A 25,902-nucleotide genomic window follows, 5' to 3' on the forward strand; every position below is an offset into this window, starting at 1 on the left:
CTGAACCTGCTACGTCTCCGCTGGCCCGCTGTAGGAATGCCTCTGCCACTCCCATTCTTTGCCTTTCCCTGCTGGCCCTGTAAATTTTGTGTCTTTTGGAATCCAAAATTGCCCCTGCCTTCACCACTTTCAAGCAGTGAATCCTAACCACTTCCTGTGTAAAAGGAAATCATCCTTTTGCCAATCACTTTAAACCTGTGTGCCCCCTGAAGTCAATTCTGTTTTTAAATCCTTTCATGAATATGAGCTCAGTGACTTGCTGATTTCTAATTGTCCTGGAGAATGTGATGATGAATTTCCTTGAACTGCTGCAGTCCATTTGTAATAAGAACACCCACAGTGCTGTGACACCGAAGGAATAGGAATGTGTTTCCAAGTCAGCAGAATGAGAATTCGGTTTATTGTCATGTGTACTCAAGTATAGAAATTCTGGAGTACAGTGAAAAGTCACCCCACATGTGCCCATCTTAGGTACAAAGCACCGAGGTGAGTGTCTTGGTGGTGGTGTTCCCATGAGTTTGCTGATCCAGTTCTTTTTGGTTGTATAGAATTAGAAGGTGCTGTCGGTGGAGTTTTGGTGAGTCACTGCAGTGCAGATGTAGATGGTACACACGGCCGCCACTGTGCATCTGAGGTAGAAGGAGTGAATGTTGAAGGTGCCAATCACGCAGGCTGCTTAGTTCTTGCTTAGTCACGCTTCTGGAGTGTTATTGTAGCAACAATTGGGGAATATTACATCACATGTCTAACTTGTGCCACAAGATGGTGGACAAGCTTTGGGCAGTCAGGGAGGAGAGTTACTCGCTGCAGGATGTCTATCCTGGTCCTGTTAGCCGCAGTATTTGTACAGCTGGTCCATTTCAGCTTCTGGTCACTGCTAACCTCCAGATTGTTGATAGTGGGGGATTAATTGAAGGATTTGCTATGAAGGTAGTTAGATGGGAGAAACCATCTTTCAGGTGGAACAATAAGCTGAGTCCTTGTCCCCTCAAGATCCCACAGTACCATTATAAAAGCAAAAAGATGAGGTCACAACCCCCCTTTGCCATCCTAGCTAATGTTTTTTCTCAGTCAGCAGCATTTGGGCACATGATCGGATCATCATCAGTAGTTGTGCATCCCACCCTATGCCAGTAACAATACTTACAAAGAAATGTCATTGGCTGCTTAGCTTTTTGAATCATCTCAGTATCATAAAAGGCACTATATAAATGCCAGTGTTTTTCTTGTATGACGAGTGTCCACAGCTGCAGCCAATCATGGTTTGGCTTCTCAAAAGATTGAAGGGTGTGCTGTAAAAACAAAATCCTGTTGATGCTGGAAGTCTGACATCAAACTGAGGATACTGGGGAACCTCCGGTCTAGCAGGATCTGTGAGGAGAGAAACAGTTAATGTTTTGAGTCCAGCCTGACACTTCTTCAGAAGTACGTGGTTTGGATGGGATGATGTCTCTGTTCCTCTGAAATGCCCCACCTCACTTCTGTTTAAAAAAAAAACAATCTTGTGATTAACCACACTGCTTTAACCTTGCAATTCTGTAGCCTCCACCCCTTGTGCCCCCTCAACTCTCCCTGCTCCTTAGTGAACCCCTCCAACCTCACTGCTCCTCCACTGCAACCCCTCATCTCTCCAAACCTCTTGGAGTTCCCTTCTTACTCCTCTCTCCTCTCCCCACGCCCGACTCTATGCTTGTGCTCACCCTTCCTCCCTGATCTCTCTTGCGTGCCCCCCCCCCGCTTTGCCCTCTTCACTACCCCCTACCCCACTCCTTTCTCCTCCTTCCTACACACCACCTCCCCATCCTCTTCCTTGCTTGTTTTCCTTAGTTTTGGTGCCCATTCTGTTCCCTTCAGTAGCACATTGGAACTCATCTTGTGTAGCAGGGTTCCACACAAGTGGGTGCGAGATTGCAGTCCAGCCTTTAGAGCATGTGGGAGGTATGCCCGGTTTTGATTTGCTTGCATGTTCCTTTATGATGTTGTTTTGAAATTCCAGTATTCCACAATGGCTAGACTTGGTCACCTAGCAACTAACTTTTATCCGTCAGCTTCCTGGCGTGTTGGCAGAAAGTTTCATTCAGTGTACAGTCGGCCTTTCTTGTTTATGCCAGGAACAGAAATATAGCTTGGCTGTGCTCAAATTGCCTTCCAATGCAAACTCCCAGCTGGCACATCATCAACACCAATGCTGCACTGAAACCATTGTGTCCTACTAAAGGCTTGCATTTTGCAGTGCCTGTCACTTCCTCCGAGTCCCAAAGTGCCATACTGTTATTTTTGATGTCTGGTTACTGCTGTAATGTAGGGAATGTTAATAAACTGGGAGAGTTTTGAGCCTAAGGGTGGTGGTTGTAGGGGAGCTGGGATGGGGAATGCATGGTGAAGATGTGGGATCTGTGAGAGAGACTGAGTGAGAGAGCAGCTCTGCTAGCATGATGGTTGTGGTGAAGGCTGAATCCATTACATCAGGGGTTGGGTGTTGGACCCTGTTGATGTAATAGCAAAAGGCCAGTTACAGCCACACAATTAGTCCCAGCACCTCTTCAGCTGAGATGTCACACTGGTCTTCATCCAGCTCTGGCATTATGATGCCCTGGGAAGGACCAGATGTGGCCTTTATAACATGGGCGCACTTTGCTATTTGCTGCTGTAAGTGTGAAGTCATCATCCCTTGAACAGTTCGCTTCATCACCCCCCCCCCCCCCCCCCCCCCCCCCCCCCCCACCCCCAATGTGTCAGAGCTAGGATTGATTTGGCTCATTTGAGCTGAAATCAGACAGATTTTGCTCAAAAAGACACAGCAGCTTCTTTCAGCAATCTGAAAGGGAATGGAAGAGTTAATCTTCTGGGTGGGGCCCTGATGGGCCAGATCTGGGGTTTTCCTGTCATTTATTTTCTTTTCAGACACTGACTGAACTGGTGTTGCAATAAAAGGAAGTGTGTGATTTATACACTGCCTCCTAACGTCAAGACTAATCCTGTGTTTCTTCATAGGAGCACAGTCATATGAAAACAAACATCAAGCCAAGAAAATATTGAAGTGGTGTGTGGGGATGAAGATTTGTTTTGTCCTTTCTTTGATCTGGACAGTACTGGCATGGTCACCATTTATTGTGCTGAGTGGCTTGCTTGGCCATTTTAGAGGGCAGTTAAGTGCATCCTCATTGGTATGCTCCTGGAGTCTCCCATATGCTAGACCTGATAAAGATGGCCGATTTCCTTCCTTCAAGAAACATAGAATATAGAACATTACTGCGCAGTACAGGCCCTTTGGCTCTCGATGTTGCGCCGAGCTATGGAACCAATCCGAAGCCCCTCTAACCTACACTATTCCATTCTCGTCCATATGTCTATCCAATGACCAGTTAAATGTCCATAAAGTTGGTGAGTCTACTACTATTGCAGGCAGTGCATTCCATACCCCTATTACTCTGCGTAAAGAAACTTACTCTGACTTCTGTCCTATATCTGTCAACCCCTCAATTTAAAGCTATGTCCGCTCATGCTAGCCATCACCATCTGAGGGAAAAGGCTCTCACTGTCCAACCCAAGTAATCCTCTGATTATTGTATATGTCTCAATTAAGTCACCTCTCAACCTTCTTCGCTCTAATGAAAACAGCCTCAAGTCCCTCAGCCTTTCCTCATAAGGCCCTCCCTCCGTACTAGGCAACATCCTAGTAAATCTCCTCTGAGCCCTTTCCAAAGCTTCCACATCTTTCCTATAATGCGGTGACCAGAACTGTACGCAATACTCCACCAGAGTTCTGTACAGCTGCAGCATGATCTCGTGGGTCCGCAACTCAATGCCTCTACCAAAAAAAGCTAACATGCCGTATGCCTTCTTAACAACCCTATCAACCTGGGTGGCAACTTTCTGGGATCAGTGCACATGGACACCGAGATATCTCTGCTCATCTACACTACCAAGAATTTTACCTTAGACCCAGTACTCTTTATTCCAGTTGCTCCTTCCAAAGTGAATCACCTCACACTTTTCCGCATTAAACTCCATTTGCCACCTCTCAGCCCAGCTCTGCAGCTTATATATGTGTCTCTGTGACTTACAACATCCTTCGTCACTATCCACAACTCTACCTCGGTGTCATCTGCAAATTTACGAACTCATCCTTTTTTGCCCTAATCCAATAGTGATGACAAACAACAGTGGACCCACAACACATCTTTGGGGTGTCCCACTTGTAAATGAACTCCAGAATGAACATTTTCCATCAACCATTACCCTCAATCCTGTGCCCACCTGGGGAACCTTATCAAACGTTTTACTGAAACCGATATACACCAAGTCAACTGCTTTACTGTCATCCACCTTTTTGGTCACCTTCTCAAAGAACTCCATAAGGCTTGTGAGACACAACCTACCCTTCACAAAACCGTGCTGAATATCCCGAATCAACTTATTTCTTTCTAGATGATTATGAATCCTATTTCTTACAATCCTTTCCAAAACTTTACCCGCAATCAAAATAAGGTTCACAGGTCTATAATTTCCAGAGTTGGCTTTACTCTCCTTCATGAACAAGGGAACGACATTTGCTATCCTCCAGTCTTCTGGCATTATTCTTATAGACAATGACAAGCAAGTTTTTATAATAATTAATAAAAGTTGACAGTCACTGTTGCTGAGACTAGCTTTTGATTCCAGATTTATTAATTTTTTAAAATGTAAATCCCATCAGCTAACATACTGGAAATTGAACCTGAACGTTAATCTGGCCTCTGGATTACTAATCCAGTAATATTACCACTGCGCCACAATCTCATCCAATATATTCATCTGTATCTGCTTCCAGATAAAATATTAAAATTGATAAATTCAGTGGCATAATGTTTGGCCCAAGTGGAGGTGGCAATATATAGGGAGGGGATTGACGTTTATTTTCTGAATAGGTGAAGGAGGGAATGGTAGTGCTGAGCTGGAGGATGCCAAGTATTTACAGTTTGCTTCAGATTTCTCAGCTTTGTGATCTGTGAGGCTTTAAAGGGGAGGTGATGAGAAATGGAGGTGTGTGAGCAGAGCCTGGCAGCTACCATAAAAGGGGGTCCCACAGTCTGCTACAGGCTTATCAACAGTAAAATGAAACGTGGGGTTAATTAGGCACCAAAGGAGGAATTGAGGAATGTGACAGACGGTATTGCTAAAATATTAAACTGGTAAAATAAAACAAAGATTTGAAACAAAAATCAGAAATTGCTGGAGAAGTTCACTAGGTCTGGCAGCACCTGTGGGAAGAAAGCAGAGTTAACGTTTTGATTCTTCATTAGAACGGTTTAACTATAGAGCCACAGAGTCATAGACATGTACAGCATGGAAACAGACCCTTCGGTCCAACCTCTCCATGCCGACCGGATATCCCAACCCAACTAGACCCACCAGCCAACACTTAGCCCATATCCCTCCAAACCCTTCCTATTCATATACCCATCCAAATGCCTCATAAATGTTGCAATTGTACCAGCCTGCACCACTTCCTCTGGCAGCTCATTCCATACACATACCACCCTCTGCGTGAAAAAGTTGCCCCTTAGGTCTCTTATATCTTTCCCCTCTCACCCTAAACCTATGCCCTCTAGTTCTGGACTCCCTGACCCCAGGGAAAAGACCTTGTCTATTTATCCTATCCATGTCCCTCATGATTTTGTAAACCTCTATTAGGTCACTCCTCAGCCTTTGACGCTCCAGGGAAAATAGACACAGCCTGTTCAGACTCTCCCTGTAGCTCAGATCCTCCAGCCCTGGCAACATCCTTGCAAATCTTTTCTGAACCCTTTCAAGTTTCACAACATCTTTCTGATAGGAAGGAGACCAGAATTGCGCACACTATTCCAACAGTGGCTTAACCAATGTCCTGTACAGCCGTAACATGACCTCCCAACTCCTGTACTCAATACTCTGACCAATAAAGGAAAGCATACCAAATGCCTTCTTCACTATCCTATCTACCTGCGAGTCCACTTTCAAGGAGCTATGAACCTGCACTCCAAGGTCTCTTTGTTCAGCAACACTCCCTAGGACCGTACCATTAAGTGTATAAGTCCTGCTAAGATTTGTTTTCCCAAAATACAGCACCTCGCATTTATCTGAATTAAACTCCATCTGCCACTTCTCAGCCCATTGGTCCAAATCCTGTTGTAATCTGAGGTAACCCTCTTCGCTGTCCACTACCCCTCCAATTTTGGTGTCATCTGCAAACTTACTAACTTTACCTCTTCTGCTCACATCCAAATCATTTATGTAAACGATAGAAAGTAGAGGGCTCAGCACTGATCCTTGTGGCATTCCACTGGTCACAGGCCTCCAGTCAGAAAAACAACTATCCACCACCACCCCCCTCTGTCTTCTACCTTTGAGCCAGTTCTGTATCCGAATGGCTAGTTCTCCCTGTATTCCATGAGATCTCACCTGCTTACCAGTCTCCCATGGGGAACCTTGTCTTACTGAAGTCCATATAGATCACATCTACTGCTCTGCCCTCAATCTTCTTTGTTACTTCTTCAAAAAACTCAATCAAGTTTGTGAGACATGATTTCCCACGGACAAAGCCATGTTGACTATCCCAAATCAGCCCTTGCCTTTCCAAATACATGTACATCCTGTCCCTCAGGATTCACTCCAACAACTTGCCCATCACCGAGGTCAGGCTCAACGGGTCTATAGTTCCCTGGCTTGTCTTTACCACCCTTCTTAAACAGTGGCACCACGTTTGCCAACCTCTAGTCTTCCGGCACCTCACCTGTGACTATCAATGATACAAATATCTCAGCAAGAAGCCCAGCAATCACTTCTCTAGCTTCATCAGGTGTACCCAAGAACTCTGTGGGAAGTCCTGGGGATTTATCTACTTTTATCCTTCTCAAGACATCCAGCACTTCCTCCTCTGTAATCTGGACATTTTGCAAGATGTCACCATCTATTTCCCTACAGTCTATATCTTCCATATCCTTTTCCACAGTAAATACTGATGCAAAATACTCATTTAATATCTCCCCCATTTTCTGTGGCTCCACACAAAGGCCGCATTGCTGATCTTTGAGGGGCCCTATTCTCTCCCTAGTTACCCTTTTGTCCTGAATATATTTGTAAAAACCCTTTGGATTCTCCTTAATTCTATTTGCTAAAGCTATCTCATGTCCCTGTTTTGCCCTCCTGATTTCCCTCCTAAGTTTAGTCCTACTTTCTTTATACTCTTCTAAGGATTCACTTGATCTACCCTGTCTATACCTGACACATACTTTCTTCTTTTTCTTAACCAAACCCTCAATTTCTTGAGTCATCCAGCATTCCCGAGACCTACCAGCCTTCCCTTTCACCCTGACAGAAATATACTTTCTCTGGATTCTTGTTATCTTATTTCTGAAGGCTTCCCATTTTCCAGCCGTCCCGTTACCTGCGAACATCTGTCCCCCAATCAGCTTTCAAAAGTTCTTGCCTAATACCGTCAAATTTGGCCTTCCTCCAATTTAGAACTTCAACTTTTAGATCTGGTCTATCCTTTTCCATCACTATTTTAAAATAAATAGAATTATGATCGCTGGCCCCAAAGTGCTCCCCCACTGACACCTCAGACACCTGCCCTGCCTTATTTCCCAAGAGTAGGTCAAGTTTTGCACCTTCTCTAGTATGTACATTCACATACTGAATCAGAAAATTGTCTTGTACACACTTAGGAAATTCCTCTCCATCTAAACCTTTAACACAATGGCAGTCCCAATCGATGCTTGGAAAGTTAAAATCCCCTACCATAACTACCCTGTTATTCTTAAGATAGCTGAGATCTCCTTACAAGTTTGTTTCTCAATTTCCCTCTGACTATTGGGGGGTTTATAATACAATCCCAATAAGGTGATCATCTCTTTCTTATTTTTCAGTTCTATCCAAATAACTTCCCTGGATGTATTTCCGGGAATATCTTCCCTCAGCACATCTGTAATGCTATCCCTTATCAAAAATGCCACTCCCCCTCCTCTCTTGCCTCCCTTTCTATCCTTCCTGTAGCATTTGCATCCTGGAACATTAAGCTTCCAGTCCTGCCCATCCCTGAGCTATGTTTCCATAATTGCTATGATATCCCAGTCCCATGTTCCTAACCATGCCCTGAGTTCACCTGCCTTCCCTGTTAAGTCCATTTGCATTGAAATAAATGCAGTTTAATTTATTAGTCTTACCTTGTCCCTGCCTGCCCTGACTGTTTGACTCACTTCTGTTCTCAGCTGTACCCGTCTCAGATCGATCTCTTTCCTCACTATCTCCCTGGGTCCCACTCCCCAACCTTAATAGTTTAAATCCTCTCAAGCAGTTCGAGCAAATCTCCCTGCCAGTATATTAGTCCCCTTCCAATTTAGGTGCAATCCATCCATCTTGTACAGGTCACTTCTACCCCAGAAGAGATTCCAATGATCCAAAAATGTGAATCCTTCTCCCATACACCAGCTCCTCAGCCATGCATTCATTTGCTCTATCCTCCTATTCCTGCCCTTACTAGCTCGTAGCACTGGGAGTAATCCAGAGATTGCTACCCTTGAGGACCTCCTTTTTAAATTTCTGCCTAACTCTCTGTAATCTCCCTCCAGAATCTCAACCTTTTCCCTTCCTATATCGTTGGTTCCAATGTGGACAATGACCTCTTGCTGGCCCCTCTCCCCCGTGAGAACATTCTATCTTTCAAAGAGCTACTGTACAGTATTGATTAGGTCAGTGTTGTTAATATGGTGTACCAATGAACATAGAAATTAGGAGGAGGAATAAGCTTCTTAGATCCTTGAATAACATCATAGCTGATCTAATTACTTCACATTCCTGCCTATGTCTGATTACCTTTCAGCCTTTCGTTGCCAAGAATCTTCAACTCTGTTAAAAATACTCCAAGACTCTGCTTCCACTACTTTTTAAGGAATATAATTCCAAAGACTTATAGTCACCTGAGAGAAAAAAATATTGTTTCATTTCTGTTTTAAATGAGCGATTCCCTTTTAAATGGTGACCCCTAGGTTCTCCCAAATGGGGAACACCTTTTCCACAGCCGAAGGATCTTTTATGTTTCAATCAACATGTTTCAATCTTAATCTTCCAAACTCCAGTGGATCCAAGCCTAGCTTGTCCAACCTTTCCTTGTAAGACAACCTGCCCATTGGCCGTATTGGTCTCGTAAACCTTCTCTGAACTGCTTCCAATACATTTACACCTTCCTTAAATAAGGCGGCTAGTGGTGTACAATGTGTACAGAATGTGGTCTCACCAATTGCCTGTATAAGTGAAGCATAATCTCCTTAATTTGTATTTGGTTCATTTTGACAAACAATAACTTTCTATTAACAATCCTAATTACTTTTTGTAAATGCATACTTGCCTTTTGCAATTCATCTGCTATGAGATCTAGATCCTTCTACATCTCCGAGCTCTGCAGTCCGTTCCTATTAGGATAAAATTATGCTTTTTCACACTTCCCCAAAAGGGTAATCTCTCATTTTCCCCACATTTTCTCCATTTGGCGGACCTTTGTCCACTTAGTTAATCTATGTATATGGTTGTAGTTGTTGGAGGTCAGTCATCTCAGCTCCAGGGCAAAGTTCCTCAGGGTAGTGTCTTTGGCCCAACCATTTCAACTGTTTCATCAAAGACCTTCCCACTGATGACAGTACAATGTTCAGCACCATTTATGAATCCTCAGGTATTGAAGTAGTCTGTGTTCAAATGCAGCAAGACCTGGCTTCAGCTGACAAGTGGCAAGTAGCATTGATGCCACATAAATGCCAGGCAATGACCATCTCTAATAACAGACGATCTAACCACTTTCCCTTGGCATTCAATGGTTTAGCATCACTAAATCCCCCACTATCAATATCCTAGTGGTTACCATTGACTAGAAACTTAACTGGACTTGCCATGTAAACACAGTGGCTACAAGAGCAGGTCAGAGGCTAGGAATACTGCGGCGAATAACTCATCACCTGACTCCCCAAAACCTGTCCATGTCTATAAGCCACAAGTCAAGGATGTGATGGAATATTCCCCACTTGCTCGGTTGAATACAGCTCCAACAGCACTCGAGAAACTTGATACCATCCAGGACAAAGCAGTCCACTTGATTGGCACCATGACTTTAAACATCCACTACCCCCCCTCCACCGAGGCTCAGTAGCAGCAGCATGTACTATCTACAAGATGCACTCCAAAAACTCACCAAAGTTCATGACACTGCATCTTCAGAACTCACAACCATTACCATTTGTTCTTTGTTATTGTGTGCTGTCTACAAAACGTGTGAGCAACTAGAAAAACAATTCTGCTTTGTAAATGGATTTTCCTCCCAGTCCCCAAATGCTGAATGGGAGGGAGAGATTGGGTTTGGAGAGTATCAAATGGATCCAAGCTTTTTTACAGGGCCATTATTCTCCCAAAACTCTGACACTTATAGGTATTACTCTGCTGCTTCCTTGTCTCTGACCTTTTCTTAGTTCTCTCTCTTTCTCCCCTTCTCTCACTCGCAAACCTCCCCCGCCCCCACATGACCTCTTCATTCCATTTTCTCAGCTCCCGCCCCCCCACCTTCCTATAAGACCATAAACACACAGGAACAGGAGTAGGCAATTCAGTCCCTTGTGCTTGCTCCACCATGTAATAGGATCGTGGATGATCTGACGTTCCTGACACACGTTTTCCTGCCTTTTCCCCATAACACCTGATTCTTTCCTGGTCAAGAATCCATCTATCTTGGATTTAAATACACAAGGACTCTGCCTTCACACTTCTCTGTGGCAAGGAGTTCCAAAGACACTCAAACCTCAGAAGAAATTCTTCCTCATCTTAGTCTTAAATTGACGCCCCTTTATGATTAGATTCCATACAGTGTGGAAGTTGGCCCTTCAGCCCAACAAGTCCACACTGACCTTTCGAAGAGCAACCCACCCAGACCCAATCCCCTACATTTACCCCTGATTAATGCACCTACCACTACGGGCAATTTAGCAAGGCCAATGCACCTGACCTGCACATCTTTGGACTGTGGGAAGAAACTGGAGCCCCCGGAGGAAACCCACTCAGACACGGAGAGAATGTGCAAACTCCACACGGACAATTGCCTGAGGCAGGAATTGAATCTGGGTCCCTGGCACTGTGAGGTAGCAGTGCTAACCACTGTGCCACCCTGAGACTGTTTCATGCAGTGAAATGTCCTCTCAGCATTTATCCTGAAAAACTCCATAAGAATCTGATATGGTGCAGATTGATCACAATCCATTCTTCTAAATTCTAATGAGCGTATTAAACCTTTGCTGATAAGACAGTCCCTTCACACCAGGATAATCCTGGTGAATCTTCCCTAAACAAATGACAATAAAATATTTCTTAAAATAAGGGGCCAAAGCTGCCCACAATATTCCAGATGTGGCCTCACCAGCATCTTGTATGGTTGCAGTAAAATGTTCCTACTCCTATACTCCAACTGCTTGCCTTTCTGATGATCTGTTGCACATACTAGCTTTCTCCCTTGTACGCTCCATTTATCCTGTCCTAGCCAACCCTCTTTATTGTTCCTGCTCCCCCATCATTCACTCCATTCTTATCCCCCCTTCCCCCACATTCTTGCACCTCCCCACATTCTTGCACCTCCCCACTCTGGTCAACTCCCTCCCTCCCACCCCCCATCCTCTCCCTGTCCCCCCCCCGTCCTCTTCATCCACCTCCCCCCACCCTTGTCCTCTCCCTCTCTCCTTCGCTCCCATCACCTGTCCTCTCCCTCTCTCCTCCCTCAACCACCGTCCTCTCCCTCTCTCCTCCCCCATCCTCTCCCTCTCCTCTTCCCTCCCATCCTCTCCCTCTCTCCACCAACCTCATCCTCTCTCTGTCCACCCTCACCCTCTCTCTCTCTCTCCCCACCCTCACTCATTCTGTCCCCCTCACGCCCCCGTCCTCTCCCTCTCTCCCCCCCATCCTCTCCCTCTCTCCCCCCCATCTTCTCCCTTTCCTCTTCCCCCCCCCCATCCTCTCCCTTTCTCCACCAACCTCATCCTCTCTGCCCGCCCTCACCCTCTCTCTGTCCACCCTCACCCTCCCTCTCTCTCTCCCCACCCTCACTCACTCTCTCCCCCTCACGCCCCCGTCCTCTCCCTCTCTCTCTCCCCGCACCCCTGTCTTCTCCATCTCCACACCCTGCTCTCCCTACTTCGCCCCTTCTCTCCTCACCTTTGCCCCCTCTCTGCCCCTCCCCACCCCTGCCCCCCTCTCCCCACCCCTGCCCCCCTCTCCCCACCCCTGCCCCCTTCCCCCTCTCCCCAACCCGTCCCCTCTCCCCAACCCGTCCCCTCTCTCTCCCACTCCACCTTCTCTTCACCCCCCCGTCCTCTCTTTCTCCCCCCTTTTTTCCCTTTCCGCCCTCCTCCCTCTCTCCACCATATCATCTCCCTCTCCGCCCCATCCTCTCATTTTCCTCTCTCCTTTTTCCCTTTCTTACTCTCCTTTCTTCCTCTCTCTCAAACTTCTTTCATCTTTCTCTCCTGTTTCTCTTTTTCCTCTTTGTCTCTTTCACTCTTTCTTTGTGTGTGTCTGTCTGTCTCTCTCTCTCTCTCCCTCCTTTTTCTCTTTCTCTCTCTTACTTCTTTCACCTTCTCTCTCGTCTCCTCTTTCTCTGACCACCTCCTCTCCTCTCTTTCCCTGTTCCCTCCCCTCTCCAGTGTGGAGTTGCGGAGAGAGCCAACAGTCTCCTTCCAATAATGAGCTGTCACTGCTGCTGCTGCTGCATCATATCAGGAGCACGGGCTGATTGGCTGAAGCTCAGTCAGAACACTGTTCTGATCAGCTGGCGAGGGTGGAGCTGAAGTGTGTAGCTCTGTGCCTCCGTGGTTGCTGCTTTGCGCATTGATGTGAGTGGAGTGCAGACACTACTGGCACCAGGCAGGTAGAGTACAGGCAAATCTGTAAGAGGCAGCACTCGGGGCACTGTGTGCTGAAGTATTCTTGTTCCTGCATTGCTATATGATGCAGGAAGACATCTCTGGTAAACTGTGAGCAGACGAGTGACTACATCGGGGTTTGCTTAACATTTGAAGCTGGTTTGAATCATTCTGTTCAAAATTGTTGGGAGAATTGTTATCAGGTTGTTGCCATGAGACCGCCATTCTTTACCTGTGTGTGTGTGTGTGTGTGTGTGTGTGTGTGTGTGTGTGTGAAAGGAATTGTTTGCACCAATATCTGCAGTGTATCTCAGAGGAGAAATTGAAGTTGGGATTGTCAAGTGTGTGAAAGGGAATTAAGTTTTAAATGGGGTGGCGATTGTGATGCATTGATAAGCAGGATCTGGAATCTAGTCACACAGGGTCTTTGTATATACATGCAGGTATACTGTCCACATGCTGTATTGTCAGCAGCATTTGGGATCTAGTTATCTCTGTGGACCTGGCGTGCTCTTACAAGAGAGTGTGATTCTGGTTTGGGTTTCTCGTTTTTTTTATAGCGTCAGGATTTTAGTTTGTGTATCTGCCTCAGTCAGGTTTTGTAACTGTTTTCCCCGATAGCTCCCTCATCTTGTGGTGAATTCTGTGTTTAATCACATCTTCCTGCCACTTTCTGAAGATGCTGATGTTCAACGTGCCAGCTCATGGCAATGGGTCAGTGCGGTCCCAAGTTGGTGAGCACTGGACAGGGCTTATGTCTTGTTTTAACTGGGCCTGGATGGACTATGTACACTCTGACAAACTGAGCCACACATGATGCTGGGGGGAAGGTACGACAGAGATAAAAATGTTCTTGGCTGCGGTTAGCTGATCCACTGCAGTCAGTACATGAGCTTTAACGGCCAGTTGCTAGGTTTGAACTGTGCTGAATTACCTGAAGGATATTGGAGATCAGAAAATCTGCCCATTCCCTATCCAAGCTTTAAGGAGAAATCTCCTGGGAGTACTCACGGTCCAACAAGACCTCTGTGCGGAAAGAATATAGTTCAAAATAATGCTTGGCTGTGATGCCCCTAGTGATCAAATTGTGATGCAGCAGCCACACAGGCAAGGGCGATGGCCCTTCAGCAGAGGAATGCTGAGGAACCTGCGTTCACAACCCTATTCCATCCTTTTCTCCAATGTAGGAGGACATTCAAAATTACATGACCAAGGATGCTTTGAGACTTATTCGCCATCATTAAGCAGTTGCTTTATTCCTGATGAAGGGCTTTTGCCCAAAACGTTGATTTCACTGCTCGTTGGATGCTGCCTGAACTGCTGTGCTCTTCCAGCACCACTAATCCAGAAGTTGCTTCTGGAGCTGAGTGAACAGTGTATTAAATGAATCAATTTCCTGTGATTCATGTATAGTCTTGCTTGAATCTGACAGTTTCTAATTGTCAGATAATTAGATACACTCCCAAAAGAACTAACTCTCACAGGGGGACACTTCCAAAAGGTCCTGACTCTCGCTGGGGGAGCGGTTCCTGTCGATGCTGATTCTCACTGGGTGAACAGTTCCTGTCGATGCTGACTCTCACTGGGGGGACGGTTCCTGTCGATGCTGACTCTCGCTGGGGAGACAGTTCCTGTCGGTGCTGACTTTCACTGGGGGGACAGTTCCTGTTGGTGTTGACTCTCACTGGGGGACAGTTCCTGTCGGTGTTGACTCACTGGGGGAACAGTTCCTGTCGGTGTTGACTCTCACTGGGGGAACAGTTCATGTTGGTGTTGACTCTCGCTGGGGGAGCAGTTCCTGTTGGTGTTGACTCTCGCTGGGGGACAGTTCCTGTTGGTGTTGACTCTTGCTGGGGGACAGTTCCTGTTGGTGTTGACTCTCGCTGGGGGACAGTTCCTGTTGGTGTTGACTCTCGCTGGGGAACAGTTCCTGTTGGTGTTGACTCTCGCTGGGGGAACAGTTCCTGTTGGTGTTGACTCTCGCTGGGGGACAGTTCTTGTCGGTGTTGACTCTCGCTGGGGGGACAGTTCCTGTTGGCGTTGACTCTCGCTGGGGGGACAGTTCCTGTCGGTGCTGATTCTCACTGGGGGACAGTTCCTGTTGATGCTGACTCTCACTGGGGGGACAGTTCCTGTCGGTGCTGACTCTCGCTGGGGGGACAGTTCCTGGAGGTGCTGATTCTCACTGGGGGAAAGTTCCTGTTGATGCTGACTCTCGCTGGGGGGACAGTTCCTGGAGGTGCTGATTCTCACTGGGGGACAGTTCCTGTTGATGCTGACTCTCGCTTGGGGGACAGTTCCTGTCGGTGCTGACTCTCGCTTGGGGGACAGTTCCTGTCGATGCTGACTCTCACTGGGGGAACAGTTCCTGTCGGTGCTGACTCTCGCTGGGGGACAGTTCCTGGAGGCACTGACTCTCCTCTTGAATTTGTACATTCCCGAAAGTAGAAGCCCAGTGTATGTAATTTCTGATTAGATTTTAATTCTTGGGATCTGGTGATTTTTGTGCCTGGTGATTAGACTAAGTGCTGCATTGATTTTTCACTCCTGTCTGCTTCTCCACAGTCTTTCCACAATGCCCGGATCACTTCCTGCCAACGCTGAGGCCAGCTGGCCCAAGGATGTGGGAATCATTGCCATGGAGATCTACTTCCCGTCTCAGTTTGTGGAGCAGACAGAACTGGAGAAGTTCGATGGGGTGGACGCAGGCAAGTACACGGTGGGCCTGGGTCAGTCCAGGATGGGTTTCTGTTCTGACCGTGAGGACATCAACTCCTTGTGCCTGACCGCTGTTCACCGGCTGCTGGAGAGGAACAACCTCCCATACGAGAGCATCGGGCGACTGGAGGTGGGCACAGAGACTATCATCGATAAGTCCAAGTCAGTGAAGACCGTTCTGATGCAACTGTTTGAGGAGTCTGGGAACACTGACATCGAAGGCATTGACACCACTAATGCCTGCTATGGTGGGACCGCTGCACTCTTCAACTCTGTCAACTGGGTGGAGTCCAGTTCCTGGGATGGTGAGTCTGTGCTGTCCAGAAACCTGTTTCTCCCCATCCCACCCAGACTAGGAACTTTCTCAAGTCTATCTAGTTTTGATGTACACTGCAGGGAAAGGCCGTGTATTTACAAAGTGCCTTTCACATCCTCAGGACATGGCAAAGCATTACAGCCAGTTAATTATATTTTCAGGATAAGTCATTGTTGTAATGTGCCTCACATTAGAGGTTGCATATCCTCGTAGCTAATACAGATGTGATCTCTAATCATATTGACACTGTACCTCTCACAGGTAATGTATGTGTCACAATGTGTGTGTGTCAGCTATGAGGCATAGATGGTGTCTGCAAATAGCTCTTTGTATTTTACTGGGAGGACTTGTCTAGCTGGCTGATTTCTGAGCTGTGTTAAAGACCTGCGGGTGAGTGTGGCTTTGGGAAGGTGTCATCTGTCGCTGTGATGATGAAATTTCAATAGAGAGGTTTCTGCCTCTGTGCAATCCTTATCTCCTAAACGTTCCTATTCTATCTGCTTCCACCACCCATCTGGCACTTACCACCCGATATGTCAAAAAATACTTGCCTCTCACATCTCCTTTAATGTTAGTCTCTTTTAAACCTATGGTCCCTATTAATTGACATTTTTACACCGGGAAAAAGTCTCTGACTGTCCATTCTATCCATTTCTCCCATAATTTTATAAACTTCTATCAGGTTGCTCCTTCATGCTCTGATATTCAAGTGGAAATAAAGCAAGTTTGTGTAATTTTGACCCTGTTTGGTGTTGTTTTCGGCTTACAGGGCGCTATGCACTAGTTGTTGCTGGTGATATTGCCGTCTATGCCACTGGGAGTGCCCGTCCCACCGGTGGTGCCGGTGCCATTGCCATGTTGGTCGGTCCAAATGCTCCGCTGGGATTTGAGCGAGGTACGTAGACATGGACAGCCCTGTGAGTGTTGTGAAACAGGATCTAATACATCCCACTGAGGCTGTCAGCACCATTCATATGCAGACTAGTTGTTATTAGAAGGATAGACTTGCATTTTGTGGTGCTGTTTATAACCTCTGAAGGCCAAAAGCAGTTTTGAAACACACTCACCCCGATAATGTTGGAATCAGAGTGGGTAGGCTGGGCACACCAAAGTCCCGAAAGAGCAGTGGCGTGATGTCACTGACATCCCTTGCTTGCTCCCCCACTCAGTTGCTCGCTTTCAGTTAACTCACTCATTCTAAGTTCACTCAGACACTGTCTCAATCTCCCACTTGCTCTCCTCCTGGCAGGTTTAGCTTCCCCCACTTCCCCTCTCTCTCGCACTTGTCCCCGCCATACACTCCCACTATCATACTCACTCCTGAAGATGCCTTACCTCCGTATACTCAACAGCCCCATTCCCTCTAAAACCAATAGGAAGAAGCATTCCTACTCTTACCCATAGCTCAGCACCTCAGAACATAGGAATATGAGTTGGCTATTCAGCCCATCTACATTCAGTTAGATCACAGTCCGTTTGCCGACCCTGATTTCATATCCCTGGATAGTCTTTCCCAGCAAATTTCATCAGTTTCTTTTGTCATTGCCAGGAAGAGAGATTCCCAACCTTCCCACCTGCCATTTTGGAATGTGCAGGTGAGGAGCTGTGCTTCTGATCAATCTTCAAAAGAACAAAGAACAATATAGCACAGAAACAGGCCTTTCGGCCCACCCAAGACTGTACTGACATGTGATGCCTTTCTAAACTAAAGACACCCTGCCTCTGTGCAGTTCCCACCTCTTAAACATTCCTATTCTGTCTGCCTCCACCACCACCTCTGGCAACGCATTCTCGGCACTTGCCACCTTATGTGTAAAAAAAAACTTGCCCCTCACATCTCCTTTAATGTTAGTGTCTTTTAAACCCATGTTCCCTATTAACTGAAGTTTCTACCCTGAGAAAAAGTCTCCAACTGTCCATTCTATCCATGCCTCCCATAATTTTGTAAACTTCGATCAGGGTTCCTCTCTTGTCCTCTGATATTCAGTTGAAAATAAACCAAGTTTGTCCAATCTCTCCTCATAGCTAATTCCCTCCAAAGCAAGCAATGTCCTGGTTAGCTGTTTCTGTAATCTCGCCAAAGCCTCCACATCTTTCTGGTTCAGTATTCCTATGTAACCTAATTAAAGCTCTATCCTGCTGCGACATGACTTGGACTCTTTGTACAAGTCAATTTTTGTACAACTCAATTTTTGTACTCTTTGCCTCTACCAACGAAGGCAAGCATACGATCTTCCTTATTGACTACCTCATCCACGTATGTTGCCGCTTAAACAGAGGACCTGGAAGCCTAGACCCCTTTGTGTGCTGATGCTACTAAGTGTGCTGCCACTTCCTGTATACTTCCCTTCTGCATGAGATCTCCCAAAGGCATCACCCAGGATTTGTCAGATTAAACTCCATATGCCATTTCTCCGCCCAAGTCTCCAGCCTGTCTATATCCTGCTGTATCTTCTGGCAATCTTCCTCATTATCTGTAACTCTGCCAATCTTTGTCATCCACAAACTTAAGTACATACATTAGACGCCTTCACTTTCCTCCATATTGTTTATTTATATTATAAACAGGGTTCCCAGCACTGATCCCTGTGGAACACCGCTCATCACAGACCTCCAATCAGAAAACATGCTTCCACCCCCTCCTCAATCATCATTGTCACTTACTCAAAAATACTCAATCAAGTTTGTGAGACCCCACTTTCCCTTTAATTGGGCCAGTTGCAATGGCCTCTGAAGGACTGTGTATGGCAGCAGCTTCCAGAAGTGGAAGCCAGTTCCTCAAACACCAGTTGACGCGTGGGGAGTGGCACCTCAGTTTAGAGGGAGCATTGCGTCAGGTGATGTGATTTTTTTAAATTCTTTATGCTTTCTGGGATGCGGGGGGTCACTAGCAAGGCCAGCATTTTTGTTGTCCATCCCTAATTTCCCGTGACCAGCTCATGTGGCCATTTGAGCAATCAGCCCACAGTCCACCACACTACTGTGGGTCTGGAGTCACATGTAAGCCAGACAGTAAGGACAGGCAGACTTCCTTCCTCGAAGGAAATTAGTGGACCAGGTGGGTTTTCTCCAACAGTTGTCAGTGGTTACATGTTCACTAGTCGAGTAGATTTTCCTTTCAGACTCCCTTGTTTTTAGTTGAATTTAGATTCCACCATCTGCCGTGTTGGGATTCGAGCCCACATCCCCCGATTTAAGTCTGGGCTTTGGATAATGAGTTGCTGTTTGCACCTTTGTGCAAAGTTCAGGGATCTGGGCTCATGCTTGGCATTCCCATTCCGACCCTTATCCCAAGCTCCCAGCCTTGTGCTTTTGGTTAGGTGGAAAGCAGAATTCAGTCCTTGGTCTGGGAGGAGCTGGCGTTGTGAGTAACCTCTCGTTGTAGTTGTCACAGCACCAGGATCATGCAGCACTCAACAAACTGCCAGTCTGGAGCACTCTGTATTGGTGAAGAGATCTCAAAATAAATCCAGTTAGTGATGAAATAAAAACCAGCAACAAAGTCTTTCACTTTTGCCAAGAGATGTCTTGTATGATCAAGTGAAGCACTGAATCTTCCCTGCCTTTTGAGGCCAGAGTTAGTTGTTAGAGCTCCAATTCTTATTTTGCAGTCCTGTGTCACTGTCGGCAGGTGGCGATGTTCCATTGCATTCCTTCAAACAACTGACTGTTTCACTTGTTTACTTTGCATTAGTTCATATATAATTAATTTTTGATTGAATTTTTCTTTTGCTCTTTATGTTCTTCTTTTTTATTGGGATATTTGGCTTCCACCTGAGAGGGTATCCAGGACTTTGGGTTGATGCCCCAGCTGAAAGGTCTGTCCGTGCTGCACTGGAGTGTTACCCTGGATTATGAGCTTACATCTTTGGATTGGGGCTAGCAGCCTTGAGTTTTACTCCGATGAGAGTGTGACCCATTGGGCTGTGACTGTGACTGGTTTTTACAACTCAACATTAGTCACTGTCGGCATATCTTGCAGGTGGCTGTGAATGTATAACATTTCCTGCCCAAGGGCTGCAGGAAGGTTTGCTGTCTTTAATGTCTTAGGGTTGTGCAGGTAACGGCTGATTGTTTGTCACTGACTTATAGGACTCCGGGGAACACACATGCAGCACGCATACGATTTCTACAAGCCGGACATGGTGTCAGAGTACCCAGTGGTGGATGGGAAGCTTTCGATACAGTGCTACCTCAGCGCATTAGATCACTGTTACAAAGTTTACTGCAACAAGTATCAGGCACAGAAACAAAAAGGTAGGCTGGTGGGTTGCGAGTTGGCAAGACCTAATAGAAATGACTTCCATTTGCTTCACTGTTTTGCATATGCCCTCTTTAACAAGTGTGGCAGCCCTTCTTGTTTTATCCCATTGGCACCTTACACTTTACTTCTTCACAAAGCTGTTCCCCAGATTATCAAAACCAATAACTGTTGACAGTATTGTTAGTGTCTTTACTTGTTGAATGTCATCAAAATCCAGAATTTATCCAGCTAAAACTGACAGTGGGTTATCAGACTTGGAAAATTAATCACTTAGCATTTCAGAGTTCTCTCATTTACTTTTAAGACAGGTGCCACATAGGCATAAGTACAGAATAAAGTCCCTTCTACTCTTTTAAAGTGAAAATAAAACTCCCTTGACATTGTCCTACCAAAAACCTCCAGGAGGTGGACAGCATAAGGTTAGATACAGAGTAAAACTCTGCACTGTCCTCCTCAAACACTCCCAGGATGGGTACAGCATGGAGTTAGGTAAAGATTCAAACTCCCTCTACTCTTTTAAAAAAAGTAACTACAAGTAAATCTCTCTCTACTCTTTGAAACTGAAGTTCTTTTTACACTGTCCCCATCAAACACTCCCAGGGCAAGGAAAGGGCAGGATTAGATACAGGGTAACTAACAATGGTGTACTCATGTTCGCCATTGTCCTCCTTTTCCACATGATCTGGGTCGCAGACATCCATGGAAAATGCTTTGCCCTGTTTAAATTTCCAAGCTAAAAGTGCTGGGCTGTCGAGAATGTGTAGCTTCTGTTCGTGTGTATACTATGTCTCAAACCATCTTTAAAGGAGTACTCTGCACATTGTGCATCAATTCTTTGATGAAGACTATCTACAGAGAATGAAAGCACAGGACTTTGAATGGATTTTACGTAATGAAGTATTGTGCATTCTTGTACTTTTGAAAGTATTTTCAAATGTCTAATTTTCATCAGTTTTGGGAGCCATAACAGCATTAAGTTATACCTATTGGAAAGGCTGGACTAGCTCTTCAGGGGTATAGGTGTTATGTCATAACTTCGTAGTTGGCGTGTTAGACAGAGTCCAGGAATATGCTCTTCTGGTCAGAGTCTTATTCTAACAGACACATCACAAATCTCCAACAATACTGATTATTTCCCATGTACTTCCCCACATATACACATAGTCATAGAATTTTATGCATGCATAGTCAAATGCTCACTCACTAATCCCTTGTTAAGTACCCTAGCCAGAACCCACTAGATGTTAAGAACCTGAAGTAGTTCAGATGGGCCGAATGGCCTTACTTCCAGTCCTATGTCTTATGGACAGATTGGCAGGAAGGAGATCACAGAGTAATTTCTTCCCCTTTAGTAAATCTACTTTTTCCCCTGGGGGCAGTGGAGGCTGAGTCCTGAATATATTCAGGGCTTAGTTAATAGACTTTTGATTGACAAGGGACTGGACAGAACAGTGGAGTTGAGGTCACGGTCATTTTTTAAATTATTTGTTCATAACATGTTTCTGTTGCTGGCTGGCATTTATTAAATGGCCCCAACTGCCCTTTTCTTCATTCACTTGTGGAACAGGGGTGTCACTGGCTGGACTGACATTTATTGCCCATCTCTAGTTGTGCTAGAACTGAACACCGTGCTCCAGGTAGAAACTAATTAAATTCACCTAAGAGCATAACCTCCTTAGATTTGTAATACAGCTCTCCTTTTATAAAGGTTGAAATTGCAGCAAGTTGTCATTAGCTTTAGTGCCTTTAGTTAAATGTGAGAGAATCCCAGCTATATGTATATAGGTCAGATTAACTTGTCCAGCTGCTTCTTACCTGTGTGCTATTTACCATGGAGTGTGTCTTGGTTGTACACCCATTTGAGAGCACTTGTCACTGACAGTGGGGTCACATGAATTTAATCTCTGTCATACAGCAGTAATCTGGTGAATATTGTGTTTCAGAGGGCAGCGATGCTCGCTTTACTCTCCAGGATTTTGACTACATGGTATTCCACACCCCTTACTGCAAACTGGTCCAGAAATCTGTGGCCCGGCTGCTTCTCAACGATTTCCTACATGACTCCAACCCCAACACAGAGAGTGGTATCTTCAGCGGCCTGGAGGCCTTCAGGTGAGCGGATTTTGTGACTCGTCATGGGGCCCGCTTCCCAGACAATAAAAGCCAAACACTGAGGATGCAGGGGTTCTGATTTAAAACCCGGAAATGCCGGAGAACCTCAGGCAGGTTTTGCTGCTTCTGTGAAGAGGGGGAAAAGAGTGTCGACGAAGAGGAGGTGTATTGAACTCGAAACATTAATTCCCATTCCTCTCTCTCGACAGATGCTGCCACTCATGCTGTCAATGGTGGGGTCTGGGGGTTTGCATTACCGGGATTAACATGTTTCCTGTTTCGTTCACAGAGATATGAAACTTGAGGACACTTACTTCGATCGGGACGTGGAGAAAGCTTTCCTGAAGGCAAGCAGCGATATTTTTAAGCAGAAGACGCATCCATCACTGATGCTTTCCAACCAGAATGGGAACATGTACACGCCCTCTGTCTACGGCTGCCTGTCCGCCGTGTTAAGCCAGTAAGTCCCTCTCGCGGCCTTTCTCCCACCTCCCTGTGCTGCTGGTCCCTCATCCCCTCCGTGCCACCTGCCTTTGCTTTCAGCAATAACAGTGGATTTCTCAATTTACAGGCGCTCTGCCCAGCAGTTGGCCGGCCAGAGGATTGGCCTGTTCTCCTATGGCTCGGGATTTGCTGCTACCCTGTACTCGCTCCGCGTCACCCAGGACGCGACACCCGGATCTGCGCTGGACAAGCTGATGTCCAGTTTGTCAGACCTGCAGGTCAGGCTGGACTCGCGCAAGAAGGTGTCACCGGAAGTATTCGCCACCAGCATGAAGCTGAGGGAGGAAACCCATCATTTGGGTAAGGTCATTGCTGGGAGGAATATTTGCTGCTTTTGGTGGAGATAGAAATAAGCGTGAAATTGGAGCAATCCGAATGTGTCAGTAACAGCCTGAGAGAGGGGTTCACAGAGTGCTGTTGAGATGGTTCTACTCTACTAAACAAAGCAGAGAGTTGGCTGTATTAGGCTTGGTGTTATGTAATATGACAGGTTTAATTAATAACCTCAGGTGAAAGGCATCCCTAGGTAGCAGCAATCGCAAGGCGATTGAGTTTTACTTCTGGTTTGAAAGGGAGAAGAGTAGCTCTAAGACTAATGTTTACACTGAAATAAGGGTAACAATGTGGGCACAAAAGCTGAGTTAGCTGGAGTGGAATGGAATGCTAGGCTGGAGGTTTGATCAATAGAGATGCAGAGGCTGACATTTAAGGGGATATAAAGAAAGTAGTGAGTTTTTAAAGATGTGTAGCTCAAGTTGAGGTTTTGGATGTAGGTTTGCTCACTGAGCTGGAAGGTTCATTCCCAGATGTTTCGTTACCCTACTAGATAATATCTTTAGTGGGCGAACAATGCTGAAACTTCCTGCTTTCTATTTATATCTTTTGGTTGGTAATGTCATTTCCTGTGGTGAAGTCACTTCCTGTTCCTTTTCTCAGGAGGTGGTAGATGGGGTCTAACTCGATGTGTCTGTTGTTAGAATTCCAGTTGGAATGTCATGCTTCCAGGAAAGCGTGGCATTCCAACTGGAACTCTGTCAAGAGACACATTGAGTTAGACCCCATCTACCACCCCCTGAGAAAAGGAACAGGAAGTGACTTCACCACAGGAAATGACATCACCAACCCAAACATACAAATAGAAAGCAGGAATTTCCAACATTGCTTCGCCTGAGGCCCACTGAAGATGTTACCTAGTAGGGTAACGAAATGTCTGGGAATGAACCTTCCAGCTCTGTGTGCAAATCTACATCTAAAATATAAAGCAACTTTCTCGAGTGAGGGCTCGCACCATGGTTAACTAAATAATCGAGGAGAGAGGATGGAACTATAAGACGAGTAGCAAGTCAGATGATTGGTTAAAATACAAAGATGACAGAGGAAGATTGAAAGGTTAAGCAAGAGTTTGAGAGGAAACTAGCTGGAAATGTGAAAACCGATAGCAAGAATGGGGAGTTATGGGGAAATTTATGGGAGCGTTTGATAGATTCTTGTTGAGCAGGGTGTCCAAGGGTTTTTGGGATCATTGGGAACATGGAATTCAAAACACAAAGGCGATCAACCATGATGGTCCTGAGTGATGGAGCAGGCCTGACAGAGGCAAACGGCCTGTCCCTGCTCCTAATTTGCACGTGATTAGATTAGATTCCCTACAGTGTGGAAACAGGCCCTTCAGCCCAACAAGTCCACACCGACCCTCTGAAGAGTAACCCACCCAGACCCATTTCCCTGCGACTAATGCACCTAACACTATGGGCAATTTAGCATGGCCAATTCACCTGACCCACACATCTATGGACTGTGGGAGGAAACTGGAGGACCTGGAGAAAACCTATGCAGACACGGGGAGAATGTGCAAACTCCACACAGTCAGTCACCTGAGGCTGGAATCAAACCTGGGACCATGGTGGTGTGAGGCAGCAGTACTAACCACTGAACCACTGTGCCGCCATCTATCCAGGAAGTGTGCGAATATGGAGTTAAAAATCTCACAACCCCAGGTTATAGTCCAGGTTTAATTGGAAGCACTAGCTTTCGGAGCACTGCTCCTCCTACAATTACCTGATGAAGGAGCAACACTCCAAAAAAACTAGTGCTTCCAAATAGACCCGTTGGGCTATAACCTGGTGTTGTGTGATTTTTAACTTTGTCTACCCCAGTCCAACACTGGCATCTCCACGTCAGGAGAATATGGAGTTTACAATCGCAGGGAGTAGTTGAGGTGATTGTATAAATGTATTTAAGGGGAAACGATATCAACACATGAACCAGAAAGGAAATTAGGAAAACATTGGGGTTAAGTGAACAGGTGCAAATGTGTTGCTGGTCAAAGCACAGCAGGTTAGGCAGCATCTCAGGAATAGAGAATTCGACGTTTCGAGCATAAGCCCTTCATCAGGAATAAGAGAGAGAGAGCCAAGCCGGCTGAGATAAAAGGTAGGGAGGAGGGACTAGGGGGAGGGGCGATGGAGGTGGGATAGGTGGAAGGAGGTCAAGGTGAGGGTGATAGGCCGGAGTGGGGTGGGGGCGGAGAGGTCAGGAAGAGGATTGCAGGTTAGGAGGGCGGTGCTGAGTTGAGGGAACCGACTGAGACAAGGTGGGGGGAGGGGAAATGAGGAAGCTGGAGAAATCTGAATTCATACCTTGTGGTTGGAGGGTTCCCAGGCGGAAGATGAGGCGCTCCTCCTCCAGCCGTCGTGTAGTTGTGTTCTGCCGGTGGAGGAGTCCAAGGACCTGCATGTCCTCGGTGGAGTGGGAGGGGGAGTTAAAGTGTTGAGCCACGGGGTGGTTGGGTTGGTTGGTTCGGGCGGCCCAGAGGTGTTCTCTGAAGCGTTCCGCAAGTAAGCGGCCTGTCTCACCAATATAGAGGAGGCCACATCGGGTGCAGCGGATGCAATAGATGATGTGTGTGGAGGTACAGGTGAACTTGTGGTCTTCCGCCTGGGAACCCTCCAACCACAAGGTATGAATTCAGATTTCTCCAGCTTCCTCATTTCCCCTCCCCCCACCTTGTCTCAGTCGGTTCCCTCAACTCAGCACCGCCCTCCTAACCTACAATCCTCTTCCTGACCTCTCCGCCCCCA

The 25,902-nt window shown here is 46.2% G+C and overlaps 1 protein-coding gene across 5 annotated transcripts in view; it reads left to right on the forward strand.

The window, feature by feature from the left end:
- Positions 1 to 25,902, forward strand: part of hmgcs1 (3-hydroxy-3-methylglutaryl-CoA synthase 1 (soluble)) — a 59,850-nt gene that overhangs the window by 30,698 nt on the left and 3,250 nt on the right. For 2 of the 5 annotated variants that reach the window (XM_060834438.1, XM_060834423.1), the window contains exons 2-7: positions 15,474 to 15,931; positions 16,712 to 16,837; positions 20,035 to 20,199; positions 22,150 to 22,318; positions 22,608 to 22,778; positions 22,890 to 23,122. In XM_060834438.1, coding sequence (XP_060690421.1) covers positions 15,484 to 15,931; positions 16,712 to 16,837; positions 20,035 to 20,199; positions 22,150 to 22,318; positions 22,608 to 22,778; positions 22,890 to 23,122 — 1,312 coding nt within the window. In that variant the 5' untranslated portion in view covers positions 15,474 to 15,483. The other 3 variants (XM_060834445.1, XM_060834454.1, XM_060834431.1) reach the window with 3 other exon arrangements.

This window comes from Hemiscyllium ocellatum, chromosome 2 (assembly GCF_020745735.1).
Source record: "Hemiscyllium ocellatum isolate sHemOce1 chromosome 2, sHemOce1.pat.X.cur, whole genome shotgun sequence".
Classification (NCBI taxonomy): Eukaryota; Metazoa; Chordata; class Chondrichthyes; order Orectolobiformes; family Hemiscylliidae; genus Hemiscyllium; species Hemiscyllium ocellatum.